Source organism: Chlorella variabilis (assembly GCF_000147415.1).
Source record: "Chlorella variabilis unplaced genomic scaffold CHLNCscaffold_4, whole genome shotgun sequence".
In the NCBI taxonomy this organism is placed as follows: Eukaryota; Viridiplantae; Chlorophyta; class Trebouxiophyceae; order Chlorellales; family Chlorellaceae; genus Chlorella; species Chlorella variabilis.
Genome location: NW_005435084.1, coordinates 1494116 through 1507435, shown reverse-complemented (window position 1 = coordinate 1507435; position 13320 = coordinate 1494116). Strand labels below are relative to the sequence as shown.

The 13320-nt window shown below is 70.3% G+C and overlaps 2 protein-coding genes across 2 annotated transcripts in view; one reads left to right on the top strand and one right to left on the bottom strand.

Annotated features, from left to right (window-relative positions):
* Window positions 1-1986: 1986 nt before the first annotated feature.
* Window positions 1987-9318, bottom strand: CHLNCDRAFT_57100 (hypothetical protein; the record flags this gene model as incomplete). Its single annotated transcript, XM_005850071.1, has 22 exons — window positions 1987-2376; window positions 2566-2772; window positions 2938-3035; window positions 3253-3434; window positions 3662-3716; window positions 3912-4036; window positions 4249-4379; window positions 4668-4768; window positions 4963-5041; window positions 5184-5243; window positions 5442-5548; window positions 5809-5939; window positions 6164-6276; window positions 6460-6565; window positions 6887-7016; window positions 7149-7344; window positions 7499-7554; window positions 7734-7836; window positions 8084-8274; window positions 8513-8626; window positions 8770-9063; window positions 9177-9318. The coding sequence occupies 22 exons, from the start codon at window positions 9316-9318 to the stop codon at window positions 2158-2160; spliced, it is 2940 nt and encodes a 979-aa protein (XP_005850133.1). The 3' UTR covers window positions 1987-2157.
* Window positions 9319-10615: 1297 nt separating this feature from the next.
* The window catches only part of CHLNCDRAFT_8434 (hypothetical protein), a gene marked incomplete at both ends in the record, with an annotated part of 2904 nt that continues 199 nt past the window's right edge, over window positions 10616-13320 (top strand). The window contains 7 exons of the mRNA XM_005850314.1: window positions 10616-10812; window positions 10991-11240; window positions 11473-11564; window positions 11756-11859; window positions 12034-12221; window positions 12395-12685; window positions 13126-13248. Coding sequence (XP_005850376.1) covers window positions 10616-10812; window positions 10991-11240; window positions 11473-11564; window positions 11756-11859; window positions 12034-12221; window positions 12395-12685; window positions 13126-13248 — 1245 coding nt within the window. The remainder of the gene's footprint in view (window positions 10813-10990; window positions 11241-11472; window positions 11565-11755; window positions 11860-12033; window positions 12222-12394; window positions 12686-13125; window positions 13249-13320) is intronic.

The following is a 13320-nucleotide window of genomic DNA, read 5'->3' as shown; positions in this document are numbered from 1 at the left end:
GCACAGAGGCCACCAGCGGCTGCTGCGCCACCACCTGCACCTTAGACTCCTGGCTGTTGCCCTCCACAGTCACGCCGGGCTCGTCGGCGCCGGTGACCGAGGCAGAGGCCTGGCCGCCCACCGCCACCAGGCCCATCTGCGGGCAGCGCGGGCGTGCGGGGTGGCGGGGGCAGGGGACGGGCACGAGTCAGCATGGCTTGGAGGACGCTATGAGAGGCTGTGCCTGCGAGACGACAGACGCAGGCAGGCAGGGCGAGGCGGGGCGAGGCGAGGCGGGGCCGCAGGAGAGGGCCCGGGCGGCGGCGAGGGCAGGCGGGCGTGGTGTGGCTGACCTGGTAAAGGTCGTTTCGGGTGATGTTGGACGAGGCCAGCTGGATGGAGAGGGAGGCACCGCCGCCCACAGCCAGCGCGCCAAGCAGGTACACCTGCAAGTGGGGAGGGGCGGGGAGGCGGCACGCTGCTCAAGCCCTCCTGCTCCTAGTGCGCAACAGACCCCAGGCTGCCGCAACAGCCAGCGGTGGCCCGACGCCTTGAACCACCTCATGCGCGCGCGCGTGCGCGCACACGCACACACACACACGCTCTCTCTCTCTCTCTCTGCACAGCCCGACACACCTCATTCCGCTCCACCTCGCTGCCCTCAGTCACAGAGATGGAGGCGGTGCCGGCGGCGCCCACAGCTGCCAGCCCAAACGCCATCAGCTTGTTCCTGTTGATGGCTGCACGGGGCAGGGCGCGGGAGGGGCGAGGAGGCGCGGGGTCAGGCGAAGAGGAGCGGTGCTGCCGACCGGACCGCCTCACACCTCCATTCTTCCGCACCCCTCAGCCTTGCCCACCCCTTTCTCACTCACATGTCCCAGTGACCTGCATGGAGAGGGAGAAGTCGCTCTCCGCTGCAAAGGCGCCCGTCACGTTCATCTGGTTGCCGATGAACTCGCTGTCCTGCACCCGAACCGAGTAGCTCTTGGTCCCCGCCAGCGCCGCGACGGCGGCATAGTCCAGCTGCAGGCGGGGGGGAGGAGAGGCGGACATGGCCAGGACTTGGATCCACATGGTGCCGAGCAGGCTGACCCAGGCTGCCTGCCACGAGGGCAGCTGCGGTGCCAACGCAGTCAGGAGCCTGCCCACACCCAGCTCACCTCCGCGCCCTTCATGCTGCAGTTGGTGAGCAGCACGTCCACGGAGCCTGTGAAGCCGCTGGCCCCCACCCCCAGCACGATGTCCAGGGCGCGCGTGAAGGAGACGGCTGAGAAGGGGCGCACGTCGCGGAACTCAACCTTGACGGCGGTGGCGTTGGCCAGCGGGGCCAGCGCGGCGTCCCAGCTCTGCGGCGGGTCGTTGATATCCTTCGGCACGTTGCCCGTGCAGATCACGGAGCCGGCGGTGCCTGCAGAACGGCGAAAGTTGGGCAGAGTGGTGTGGGAGGCGGGAGGCGGCTGGGCGCCGGCGCCGCCAGTTCCCCACCGTCAGCCAGCAACGATCCACCCCAGGGCAGGCGCCGATCTGCATTGGCTGACGATTCACAGGCACCCGGCGCCCCGCAAAGGGCGGGGCCCAGTGTGTTGGGTTCAAGGCCGCGTGCCGGCAGTGTCCCCATTTCTGTCCCACGCTCACCTGTCAAGTTCGTGGTGCAGTCAGCGGCCAGTGCCGCAGGCACCAGAAGCCCGAGCAGCAGCAGGACAGCCTTCCAAGCCATGACGCGTCGGGACTTGAACAGCGCGGCTCAGCCCTCAGTTGTTGTGCAATTCAGGTGATAGGCAACGATCAGCTTCTTAGCCGCGCGAAGATGAGTGATGAGAGCTCTGTTGGGTGGGCCGCGGGGGTTCCACCTCAGCATGGGACACCGTCACCTAACAAAAGACAGCTCCGGGGCGCGGGGTGTTTGATGCAGTACATGCCAGCCGGATCATGGCAAATTGATACAGGGCGTCCGCCGCTGGCTGCGGGTGGTGCACCGCCACCGCCTCCTGCCTGCCGTGCTTCTGTGCATCAAAATGATGTAGACACAAGTGATGTTGACACAAGTGACGCATCAAGTGGACCATGCAAGCGCATAGCATGGCAAGGCGGCAAGCAAGGGGGTGCAATCCCTGCGCTTCCCGGCCAGTCGCCGGCCTGCCAGCCCCAGCACTGCTCCCTCTCCACACGTCGCCGCTCCTACACATCGCCCTGCTTGTAGCTGCCGACGGCGGCGTACTGGTGCTGGCGCCGTACCCCGCAGGACCAGCGCCACAGCGCAAACGTCAGCATGCCCAGCACCACCAGCACCATGGCGCACACGCAGGCGACGGCCACCCAGCCGGTGACGGTGATGGCATGCATGCCGCGCGCCTTTGGGTCCACAAACGCGGCGCTCAGCCCCGCAGCGTGCGCAATCTGCGCGGCGCGGAGCAGGAGCACGGCGAGGCGCAGGAGCAATGAAGCTGCCGGTCGGCGGCTGAGGCACATGCCTGAGACCGGGCCAGCAAGCCATGTTTCAGGGATGCGCAGGAGGCCTGCTCAGCGCCACCAAGAATCACAACCCCAGGGCCCCCTCCCCCCTGCTGACCCCCGCTGCGTGCCCACCTGCGCCACCTTGCCCGCCACCGCCTCCAGGCTCATGCTGCGGTCAAACATGGCTCGCACGTTGCGCGGCGCCGCCACCAGCACCAGCGTGCGGCAGCCGCCCGCCAGCTGGTGCCCCTGCACCACCTGCTTGGCCAGGCACTTGCCGACCATACCGCCACGGAACATGCCGCGCTGCTGCTGCTTGGCAGCTGCCGGGCAGCGGGCCTGCGGGCACCAGGGGAAACAGGCAGAAAAGCCGCAGGGGCAGCCGTCAGCAGCACCATGTGCATGCTGATGCCCACAAGGAACGCTGCAGGGTCGGCGGGCGCTCCAGCACGCCAACCCGTCCGAGCCGGGATTGCCGGCAGCAGGCCCCCTCAGCGCATCCACCTGCACATCTGCGTCGCACTGCCGCGTCAGCGCGCCCCCCTTGCGGTAGTTCCACAGCGCCAGCCGCACAAAGCGGTTGAGCTCGTCCTGGCAGGGCTCTGCGGGACGGGGGGGGCACGAATGAGCTAGGGCGCTGCACACAGCGGCGGCCGCCGCACTCGCAGCGCCAGGGACGAGCCCGTAGCCACAGCAGGGCAGGCAGCTTGGGGCAGGTAGCTCCGTGGTGCAACAATGGGCAAGCTGCCTTGCACTGCTGCGTGCTTTTCACACACGCACGTACACACCATCATCCTGCACCACCCTGCCCCGCCGCACCTGCCAGCAGCTTGAACTTGGCAGCCAGGCAGGCCAGCACGCCACCGGGCTTCTGCTCCGCCGCCTCTGCCTTGCACAGAGCCTCCACATCCACGCGGCACGAGGTGGACAGCCCGTAGTCGAGCCGATAGTCCACCTGGGCGCCCCCCATGCGCCCGCTCAGCTCCAGGCGGCACTCGTTGCTGCAGAGCGTGGGAGGAGGTGCGCGGTGGGGCAGGAGGTGCAAGGGTGGGCGCGAAGGTGGGGAGAGAGGGGGCTCCAGGGAGGCAGCGCAGCCCGCACACGGCACACAACCAGGCTGCTGCCAAGGTGTCATGGCATGGGGGTGGGGCGCAGCTGGAGTGGCGAGGCCGCAGCGCCGCACACCGGGCAAGGCAGAGGCTGCCGCAGCGCTTGGCGGGGCGCCCACCTGAACCCTCCCTTGCTCATATTCTCGGCCAGGCATCGCTGCATCCGCCCCTTGGCTGCAGAGGGGCAGCCGGCCAGGCAGGCGCACAGGCTGGGGCCGTCGGCGATACGTGAATCGACAGGGCAGGCCTCCCCGCAGCTCGCAACGCAAGCGCAGCCCTGTGCCCAACCATGCCGCTTTGGGCATGCAGCAGGGAGGCACCTGACACCCCAATCCGCTTTCCACGTACACACACACTCCCACCGCCCACCTGGCTCCACCTCCTCGCAGTACACCGCCATCTCCTGGGAGCAGGCCGCCATCAGGGCCGGCTGCAGGCGGATGTCGCGCGACTGGAGGATGGTGGCCCGCAGCTCCCGCTGCCGGCACTTGGGGCTGCGGCAGCGGGGGCGGGGCAGCCCGCTGAGCGCACCCGCCAGCGCAGGCGGGGGCTTGCGGGGAAGCTGCTTCCCTCAGGGCCACTGGCTGCGCATGCTCATGCCCACAGATGGTGGGCTGCCGCAGAGCCCAGCCATGCATTTTGTGCATACAACCTCCCCTGCCCCAGCCCTTGCCTGCCCCCTGCCTGTCCGCCCCCCTGCCCCCACCTCAGGTCAAAGAGGTGCGACTGCAGGCAGCGGTGCATGCGCCCCTGCCCCGGCTCCACGCCCCGGCACAGCCTCTCCGCATCCTTCTCGCACGCCTGGCGGGTCTGGTGGTCGTTTCGGAAGTCGGCGGCCTGTGGGGAGGGAGGGCGGGCGGGTGTGCATGACTGGTGGCGGTGGTGTGCACATGTGCGGCTGTGCGTGTGGGGGGAGGTGCCGGCGGAGTGAGCAAGCAATAGCGCGGCAGGCGGACGAAGATGCACACAAAGCCAGCGTGTCAGCCAGCAGGTGAGGTGAGGTGAGGTGAGAGGAGCAGGCCACAGCAGCAGCGGTGAGACGAGCAGGCCCCAGGCAGGCAGGCAGGTGGCTGCCCGCCTCCCTCCAATCCCCCTGCTTGCCTCCATCTCCATTGCCTTGAACACCTCGTGGCGGCACTCCTCCCCCCGCAGCTCCTCCTGCTTCTCCCGCAGGCAGTCCAGCACCTGCCCCAGGCACTGCCGCCCCAGGCACATCTGCTGGGCGCCTGCAGGCGGGCAGGCGGGAGTGCACGGCCGGCACTTGAGCGCGCCGTGCTGGGAGGCCCGGCGTGGCTGGCGCAGGCGGGCCAGCAGGCAACCTGGGGGCGTGCCGCACGCGGCGCTGCAGAGCGTCGCGGGAGCGGCGGCGGCGCGGCAGCGGCAGCGGCGGCTGAGGTGGCGCAGCGCGGCGTGCCCTCACTCTTGCACAGGGAGGCGACGTCTGCGGTGCAGGCCTTCCTCAGCCGGTAGTTGAGCCGATAATCGATTGAGGAGGCAAACTGTGGAGCAGGATGGTGCGTGTGTGCGTGTTGGCATGCGCTCGGCATTGCGGAGCTCCGGCTGCCACCAGTTTTCCGCCTGGCCAGGCCGGAAGGGGCGGGCCGTGGCTCCCTGCCCGCCCCGGCCTGGGGCGCTACCCACCTGGTCCCGCCTCACTTCCTCCCTGCACTCCACAGACATCTCGCCATCCTCCAGGTTGTCCTGCAGGCAGTACAGCAGGCAGTACAGCAGGCAGTACATGTGATGCCAACAGGCAGCGCCAGCAAGCCAGCAAGGCACTCCCTTTGCACCAGGATGCTTCTTGCGCTGCGCGAGCGAGCTGGCAGATGACAGGGCGCCCCTGCCCGCACTCCACACCGCCCACAACCGCCGCCGCCGCCGCCCCCCGCGCCCGCGCACCTGCAGGCAGCGCACGATGCGCGCGTGGCCGTGGGGCACGCGTGCGCAGAAGATGTCGATCTCCACCACGCACGACCGGCGCAGCGGGTACTTGAAGTCAATGTCCTCTGCAGCACGGGGGGGTGGGGTGGGGTGCGGTGGGTGTGGGCGGTGGGTGTGGGGTGGGGAGCGAGGGTGTGGCTGATGGGTGAGCTGGGTGTGGGCGGCTGGGCGAGCGAGCCAGGTGAGGAGGCGGGTGAGGCGGGTAGGGCAGACGAATGCGCTGGGGCCAGCGGCAGCGCGGAGGGCGCCGCACATGCGGGGCATGCTGCTGCCCGCGTGCCCGCTTGCAGCGTCAGGCCAAGCCACCCCGCCCAGGCCTGCCCACCTGCCAGCATGACCTCATGGTCGAACAGCTGGGAGGAGCAGGCCTGCGCCAGCCTGTCTCTGTTGTCCTGCAGGCAGTGGATGACGCGCGCCGAGCCGGGCACCACCTGCGCGCAGAACAGCTTGACGTCGCTGCAGGGCAGGGGGCGCGCAAGGGGGCAGCGGGGGTTGTGTGAGGCATGGGCCAGGCCAGGGCAGCGCGCCATCCCCTGCCCGCTCCCCAACCAGGCGACTCCCCCTCATCGGCAACACTCCTCGCCAGGGCCAGCCTGCCCCCCCGCCGCCACCAGCCCCGCGCCGCCCAACCGACCGCGGCCAGCCAGGCCCATCCCACCCTTGTCCCGCCCGTGCCCCACCTGTGGCACGCCTTTGCCAGCTGGTGGTCGAAGCGAATGTCCTCGGCCTCGTGCTCCATCTGGCGGTGCACCCCCTCACGGCACCGCTTGCTGGTGATGCGCTCGCGCTGGGTCTGCGGGCGGTGGGGCAGCGGGGCAGCGGGGGGCGGGGCATGGGTCCACCAGACTGCCAAGGGGGCAGCAGCCACACGCCCACCACCACCTGCACCCCCTGTCGCCGCCAGCTGCCTCCCCAGGCTCCTGTCCTGCTGGCTGCCGTGTCCCTGCCAGCCGGTCCCGCCCACCCACCCACCCACCTCGAGGCAGGCGATGACCTGGCTGTCCGCGCCATACCCCTCAGCCATGGCAATCTGCTGCGCCTGCTCCTTGCACAGCTCCTCAATGTCGTCCGCGCAGTACTCCCTGCGCGCACAGACGGGCAACGGGTGGCGCGCATGAATGTGTGAGGCGGGCCACGACGCCACGAGCGGCGGCCTCTGCCGCGCAGCCCACGCAAATGGAGAGCCACCTGCCGGCAGCCTGCCCGCCAGGCCACCAAGCCCGGCATGCCAGGCCCAGCCCCGCACAAGCCCACCCAGCCCCGCACATCCGGCCAGCACACAGTCCACACAGGCCCACCCACACACAAGCCCGCCCCCCCGGGGCACACAGCCCACGCATCCCAGCGCACAGTCCACACACACGCACCCACCCACCCACACACACGCACACGCCAGGCCCCACCTCAGCCCGTAGTTGAGCTGGAAGTCGGCCGCCTGCCGCTCCATGCGCGCCTCCACCGCGTGCCGGCACCGCGCCGAGAAGCCGCCCCCCTCCCGCCTGTCCTGCAGGCACTCCTCCATCAGGCCGTCCCCTGCAGCCGCAGGAGGCGGGGAGGCAGGCAGGCGGGCAGCGGAGGGCGGCGGCCATCAGGGACGCCGCGCAAGAGCTCGGCACCCCGAATCGCACCTGCCCGGCCCGGCCAGCCATCCCGCCATGTGTGTACATGTGTGCAGAACCCTCGCGCCCGCGATGCCCCTCCCCTCTCGCGCGCCTGGCTCCACATCGGCGCACACGCTGCGCAGCTCAGCGGAGCAGGCATGATAGAGGTGGCGGTCGAGGCGCACGTCGTCGGCGCGCTGCACCTCCCACCGCTCCAGCTCCTCCTGGCAAAACACGCTGGCGTACTCCCGCTTCTCGATCTGCGAGCAGGCAGGCGGGCAGGCGGGCAGGGGGGAGCCACAGCGTGCACGGCAGGTCAGGAAGGATGGGCAGCAGGCAGGCCGGGGCAGCGGGCGGGCAGCCAGGCGAGCAGGGAGCGAGGCTGTGGTGGCGGCAGGCGCAGACGTCGCCCACCAGGCACTCTGTGGCTGCGCCCTCCTCCTCTGGGTCCACGTCGGCACACAGCAGCTCTGCGGGGAGGGAGGAGGAGGGGAGGGGGACTGAGGGTGGCCCAATCCGCGGTCAGCAGCCCAGCGCCCAGGGGGGCGGCGTGTGGCCATCCAGCACACGGGCCTGCCGCCCCACCACCGCACACGCTCCACCACGCACCGCCACCACCTGCCATCACCGCCCTGCCCGCCCTGCGCACCTGCATCCTGCCCGCATGCCTTGGCCAGCTGCAAGTTGAGCCTGAAGTCTTTAGCCTCCTCCTCCTCCTCCTCAAACACCGCCCCCGCACACTTGCGAGACAGCTGCGCCAGCGGGGGTGGGCCGCCGGGCGGCGAGGCAGGGCAAGGTCAGCCAGAGGAAGCACAAGGCGCACTGAGCGGCCAGCAGCTGGGCTGCCCCGGGAGGGTGGCAGCCCCGGGTGGGCGGGACGGGCGGGACGGGCGCCCAGCATGAGGCCCCCAGCCTCGGGCCTGGCAGCTTTTTATTGCATCAAACGGCCTGCCACTGGCACGTGCCAGCCCCTGGCCGCCCCAGCCGCGCCCCCCACACCTTCTTCCGCTTCTTGCGCAGGCAGTCCATGATGGCGGCCGGGCCGTTCCTCAGGCTCTTGGGGCGGCAGTGGCGGCGGATGTCGCGGCGGCAGGCCAGCGCCAGCGGCACGTCCTTGTTCACGTTGGTGGCGCGGTCCGCCTTGAAGGAGGCCAGCTCCTGCCGGCACTCGCCAGATACGGTGTCGTCGGCTGCGGGGGAGGCGCAGGGCCATCGGGGCAGCAGGGGGTGGCGGTGGAGGCGGCGGTGAAAGCACGTGGTGCGGTGGCAGACGGGCAGGGTGTGGCGAGCGGATGCAGGGGATGCAGATGCAGGTGGGGGTGGGGAGGAGGTGGGCGTGAGCGTGGCGGGCACAGGGGGAGTGGCATGCATCCCAGGATTGCGACAGCCCTGGCCATGCGCCTGAGCGACGCCCCCGCTCTGGCTCACCCTCGGCATCGCCCCCCGCCTCCGCCTCCATCTGCGCCGACAGGCACCGCGACAGGCGCCCCTCCCCCGGCTCCACCTTGGCGCAGAAGCGCTCGATGTCGTCCTCGCAGGCGCCTGCAGGCCAGGCAGGCAGGCAGGGAGCAGGCATGCGTATCAGATCAAATCGTGGTGGCCCCCATCCCTGCCCGGGGCTCAGCCATGCACGCCACGCCGTCATGCCACCCTCGACTTTTCTTGCACCGCCGCCTCTCCCCCACCTGTGGTAGCCACATCGGCGTCTCCAGCCCACAGCACAGCCTGGGGCGCCTCTGGCACGATGGCCGCGTGCACCACCAGCTGCTTGGCGGCGGTGGCGTTGAGCTGGCGCTGAGCCTGCGCCTGCTCCACCAGCTTCAGCTCCTTGGACAGAGCCTCATCCAGCTTCTTCTGCTCCGCCTCGTCCACCAGAGGGTCGGGATCCTCCAGCGGCTCCGCCTCCTCCTCGTTCTCGGCCACACCCACCGCTCCCGCCGCCTTGCCGCGCTGGCCAGTTGCGGCGGTGGCTGGCTTGCCTGCAACACAGCGGGCGGCACGCCAGAGAAGCTCGTAACGCTGCTACCAACATCGGATCAACCACTCGCGCAACACGCCCGCAGAGCCCTTGTTCCACTGGGGCGGGCAACACCGAGCGGCTGGTGCACCCCCTTGCCTTTGGGCTCCTCCTCCAGGTCCTCAGCCTCCTCCCCCGGCCCCTGCTGGCACCGCACAGTGGCGCAGGCCAGCAGCAGAGTCAGGAGCGCTAGCAGCGCCAAACGCTTCGATCTCATTGCATTGCAGGCGATGGCAGGTCTGCCAACCCCGGGTTTTGGCTCAGCAGTGTTTCTGGCCCTCGTGGCAGCGTTGGCGATGGGCTGGCGATGAGGACCGCTGTCGCATCCAAATTTCGCCAATCAACTGGCGATGGCACAGTGGGGGTTGGCGAAATGCGGGGGAACCACCCTTGCGCCTGGCGCGGCGCAGCGGACGCATGCGGTGCCGCCGTTGCTTTGTCGGCACTTGCCTCCCTTTATGGGGGACTGGGGGCGAAGCCCCCAGAAAGCTGGCGCTTTTTTAACACTATGGAATGAAGTTCCTGAGGAAATTTGGCCATTTTCCCTCAATATATTGGCGATGCCAGTCATGGGGGCTGGCGACGGGCTGGCGACCATGCCCTGCCGCCTGCCCTCATTTCGCCAGCTCTGGCTGGCGATGGCCTTCGGCCAATCGCCAGCCAGAGCCGTTTTTTGCCCGATTTCGCCAGCATTTGGCGATTTCGCCAGCTTTCAGAAACACTGTGGCTCAGGGTGTCGGTGCCAGGCTGGCAGGGCGCAAAAAATGTCTTTGCAAGAAACAGCCATGCAAGACACACAAATAATTGTAGACGTAGTGCCCACAACTCCATCCAGAGTACCGAGCAGCAGGAGCGGACCAGCCGCCAGGCAAACTCTGCCCCGATAACCACCGCAGGGCTGCTTCGCCAGACCAACGTGTTGCGAGCAGTTGCTTTCATATAAAAATGGCAGCGCCCACGGGCGTGGTGCCCTGCGTGGGTGCCCCACCTCGGCAGCCCTTGCATGTGTGTGCGCCTGCAAGCTCCCAGGGCTTGCAGAGGGCCAGGCGCGGCTCCCAGGCCATCACATGGGCAATGCGCGGCAAGAGGACGCAACAGGTATGGGCACCTCACTGGCGGCGGCGGCACCGCTTAGCGGCAGGCAGCACGCGCGCTCCTACAGTAATTGCATATCCCATCGAGCTCCCCTTCAGCATCCCTGCCGCCTCCTTAGTCATCTGCAGGCCACCGCGCCGCCGGAGGACCCGCCGCAGCTGGCGCTGGGGGGCGAGGCGTTTGAGGGCGATGACTGGCAGCCGGCGGGGAGCAGCGGGGACGGCGAGCTGTTGGATCTGGACGACGACGGCCCCCCCGCCACCTGGGTGACCTTTGAGCAGGAGCAGGAGGCACTGGCCCGGCTGGAGGCGGAGGAGGCGGCGTCGGGGTCAGCCCGTGGTTCTTACGACAGCGGCGACGAGGAGGGCGGCGGCGCCTCGACCTCGGCCCCCGCCGCAGGCAAGCGCCTGCCCGCCGAGGTGCGCTGCTTCGACACCGCCCGCATCTACGTCAAGGGTGGCGACGGCGGCCGCGGCTGCGTGGCCTTCCGCCGCGAGAAGTACGTGCCCCGGGGCGGCCCCTCGGGCGGCAACGGCGGCAACGGCGGCAGCGTGTACTTGGAAGCCGACCCGGCGCTCAACTCCCTCATGGCCTTCCGCCGCCAAGTGCACTTCAGGTGCGGCTGGGGGGCGGCGGGGAGGGGCAGCGCGGGGCGCCGCGGTGGTGGTGGCGTGTTGGAGGCAGAGCTGCAGCTGGCTGGCCGCAGCAGGGTGCCGTGGGGGCTGCGCCTCGTGTGGGCGGCCCCAACCTGAGCATGTGCCGCCGCCGTGGCTGCTCCTCTCCTCCTGCTGCAGGGCGGACCACGGCGTGCCCGGCCAGGGCAGCGACATGCACGGCGCCAACGCCCGAGACCTGGTGGTGCGCGTGCCGCCGGGCACCACGGTGCGGGAGCGGGGTGCTGGGGAGGGGGCGCCTGTTCTTCACGAGCTGCTGCGGCCGGGGGACCGCGCGCTGGTGGCGCCAGGCGGGCGCGGCGGGCGCGGCAACCTGGCCTTCAAGACCGCCCGCAACACGGCGCCCGCGCTGGCGGAGTTTGGGGAGAAGGTGGGGAGGCTGCTTGTGTGTGCGTGTGTGTGTGTGCTCGTGTGTGTGGGAGCGTGCGCATGTTTGGTGGGATGGAGTGTTTCAGGACAGCGGGGGCCTGGGCTCCGGCCAGCCCCCGCTGCAGTGCAGCGGCCAGCCCTGGGGTTGGCAGCCAGCATGGTGTGGGAGGCACGCGCCCAGCTGGCGCCTTGCCCAGCTGTCGCCGTGCCTTGCCTCGTGTGTGTGTGTGCAGGGCCAGGAGGTGTGGATCGATCTGGAGCTGAAGCTGGTGGCGGATGTGGGAATCATCGGCTGCCCCAACGCCGGGAAGAGCACGCTGCTGAGGTGGGCAGGCGGTTCTTTGGTTTGTGATGTACGTGGGTGGCGCCGGGGCTGGGCAGCTGCCGCCTAAGCCGCCTGCGCGGCACGGCTGCCGCTCCCTCGCGCCTCGCCCCGGCTGCCGGTCAACACCCCTCCCCCTGCTGTGCTGTGCTATGCTGCGCCGCGCGCTCCTCCTCGCCCTGCCCCCCCTGCAGCGTGGTGAGCGCGGCCAAGCCCAAGATAGCTGATTATCCCTTCACCACGCTGGTCCCCAACCTGGGCGTGTGCAACCTGGACTACCGCACCACCGTGTTTGCGGGTGGGCGGCGCCGCCGGCGCTGCGCGCGTGGGCGCCGGGCAGGGCGCCCCCCAGGGCCGCCGTGCGTGCAGGCTGCGGGCCATGCCTGGGCCAGGCGATCGGCGGGCGGCATGCACATGCCTTGCTCATCCCGCATCCGCCCCTGATCCCCACCCGCCCCCGCCTGCATTGCAGACGTGCCGGGGCTGCTGGAGGGGGCGCACGCGGGGGTGGGGCTGGGCCACCAGTTCCTGCGCCACTGCCAGCGCTGCCGCCTGCTGGTGCACGTGGTGGACGGCACCAGCCCCGACCCCATGGGGGACTACCGCGCCATCCGCCAGGAGCTGGAGCTGTTCAACCCGCAGCTGGCAGCAAAGCCGCAGGTGGGCGCGGCCGCAAGGCGGGGCGCGCGGGGTGGGGGAGCCCTGGCGCCGGGCTGCTGCCTCCCTGCCCCGCCCCTGCCCCCCTGTACGCCTCCACGCCGTCCCCGCTGCGCGCCGCCGGCGTCGTCGCCGCCATCGCGTCACCGAAGGGTGCCCCCTCGTCTCTCCCGCAGGTTGTGGCCTACAACAAGATGGATGTGCCCGACTCGAGCGACTACTGGGAGGATGTGCGGGAGGGGCTGGCGGCGGAGGGGGTGCCGCCAGGCAGCATCTTTGCCATCAGGCGCGCGCCGCTTGCTGCCGGCATGCTGGCACCCTCTGCTTGCTGCTGGCATGCTGGCACCCGCTGCTTGCTGCTGCTGCAGGCGCAGGCGCCGTGCCGCAAGGCGCATCCCGCCTGGGCTCGCGATCCGACGGCGCGCCCGCCGCCCTCCCACCCTCCCCGCCCCGCCTGCCTTCCTGCAGTGCGGTCAGCGGGCGCGGCGTGACGGAGCTGGTGCGTGCGGTGCGGGTGGTGCTGGACGGCCTGCCCGAGGAGGAGGAGCCCGAGGAGGCTGAGGACGGCGCGGCGGCGGCGGCGGCGGTGCTGCCGGGCAAGCGCGACAACCAGGCCAGGATCGGGGAGTTCACGATTGAGGCGGACCTGGCAGGGCCGCGTGTCTGGATCGTGCGGGTGCGGCGGCGCGCTGATGTACATCTACACACACGCGCAGCGCTGCCCGGGGCGCGCCGCCGAGCTGCGTGCGGCCCGATTCGGCTCGGCCCTGGATCGCCCAATCTGCCGCTGCGCAGCTGGCTGCCGACGCGCCTGGCTTACAGAATGCTGGCCGTCCTCGACGCCCGCTTCCCGCCAACGCTGCATCCACACCTGCTGCCATCATTGCTCCCCCGCCGCCCGCTGCAGGGCGCCGCCATCGAGCGCTTTGCCCAGATGACGGACTGGGGGTATTACGAGGCGGCGCGCCGCTTCCAGCGCGTGCTGGTGGCCGCGGGCATCGACTCGGCGCTTACGGCGCGGGGCGTGATGGTGGGTGCAGAGGGGGGTGCGGCGCATGGTGGCGAGGGGCGGGGAGGGGAGGGGGGACCCCCCATGCTTCCC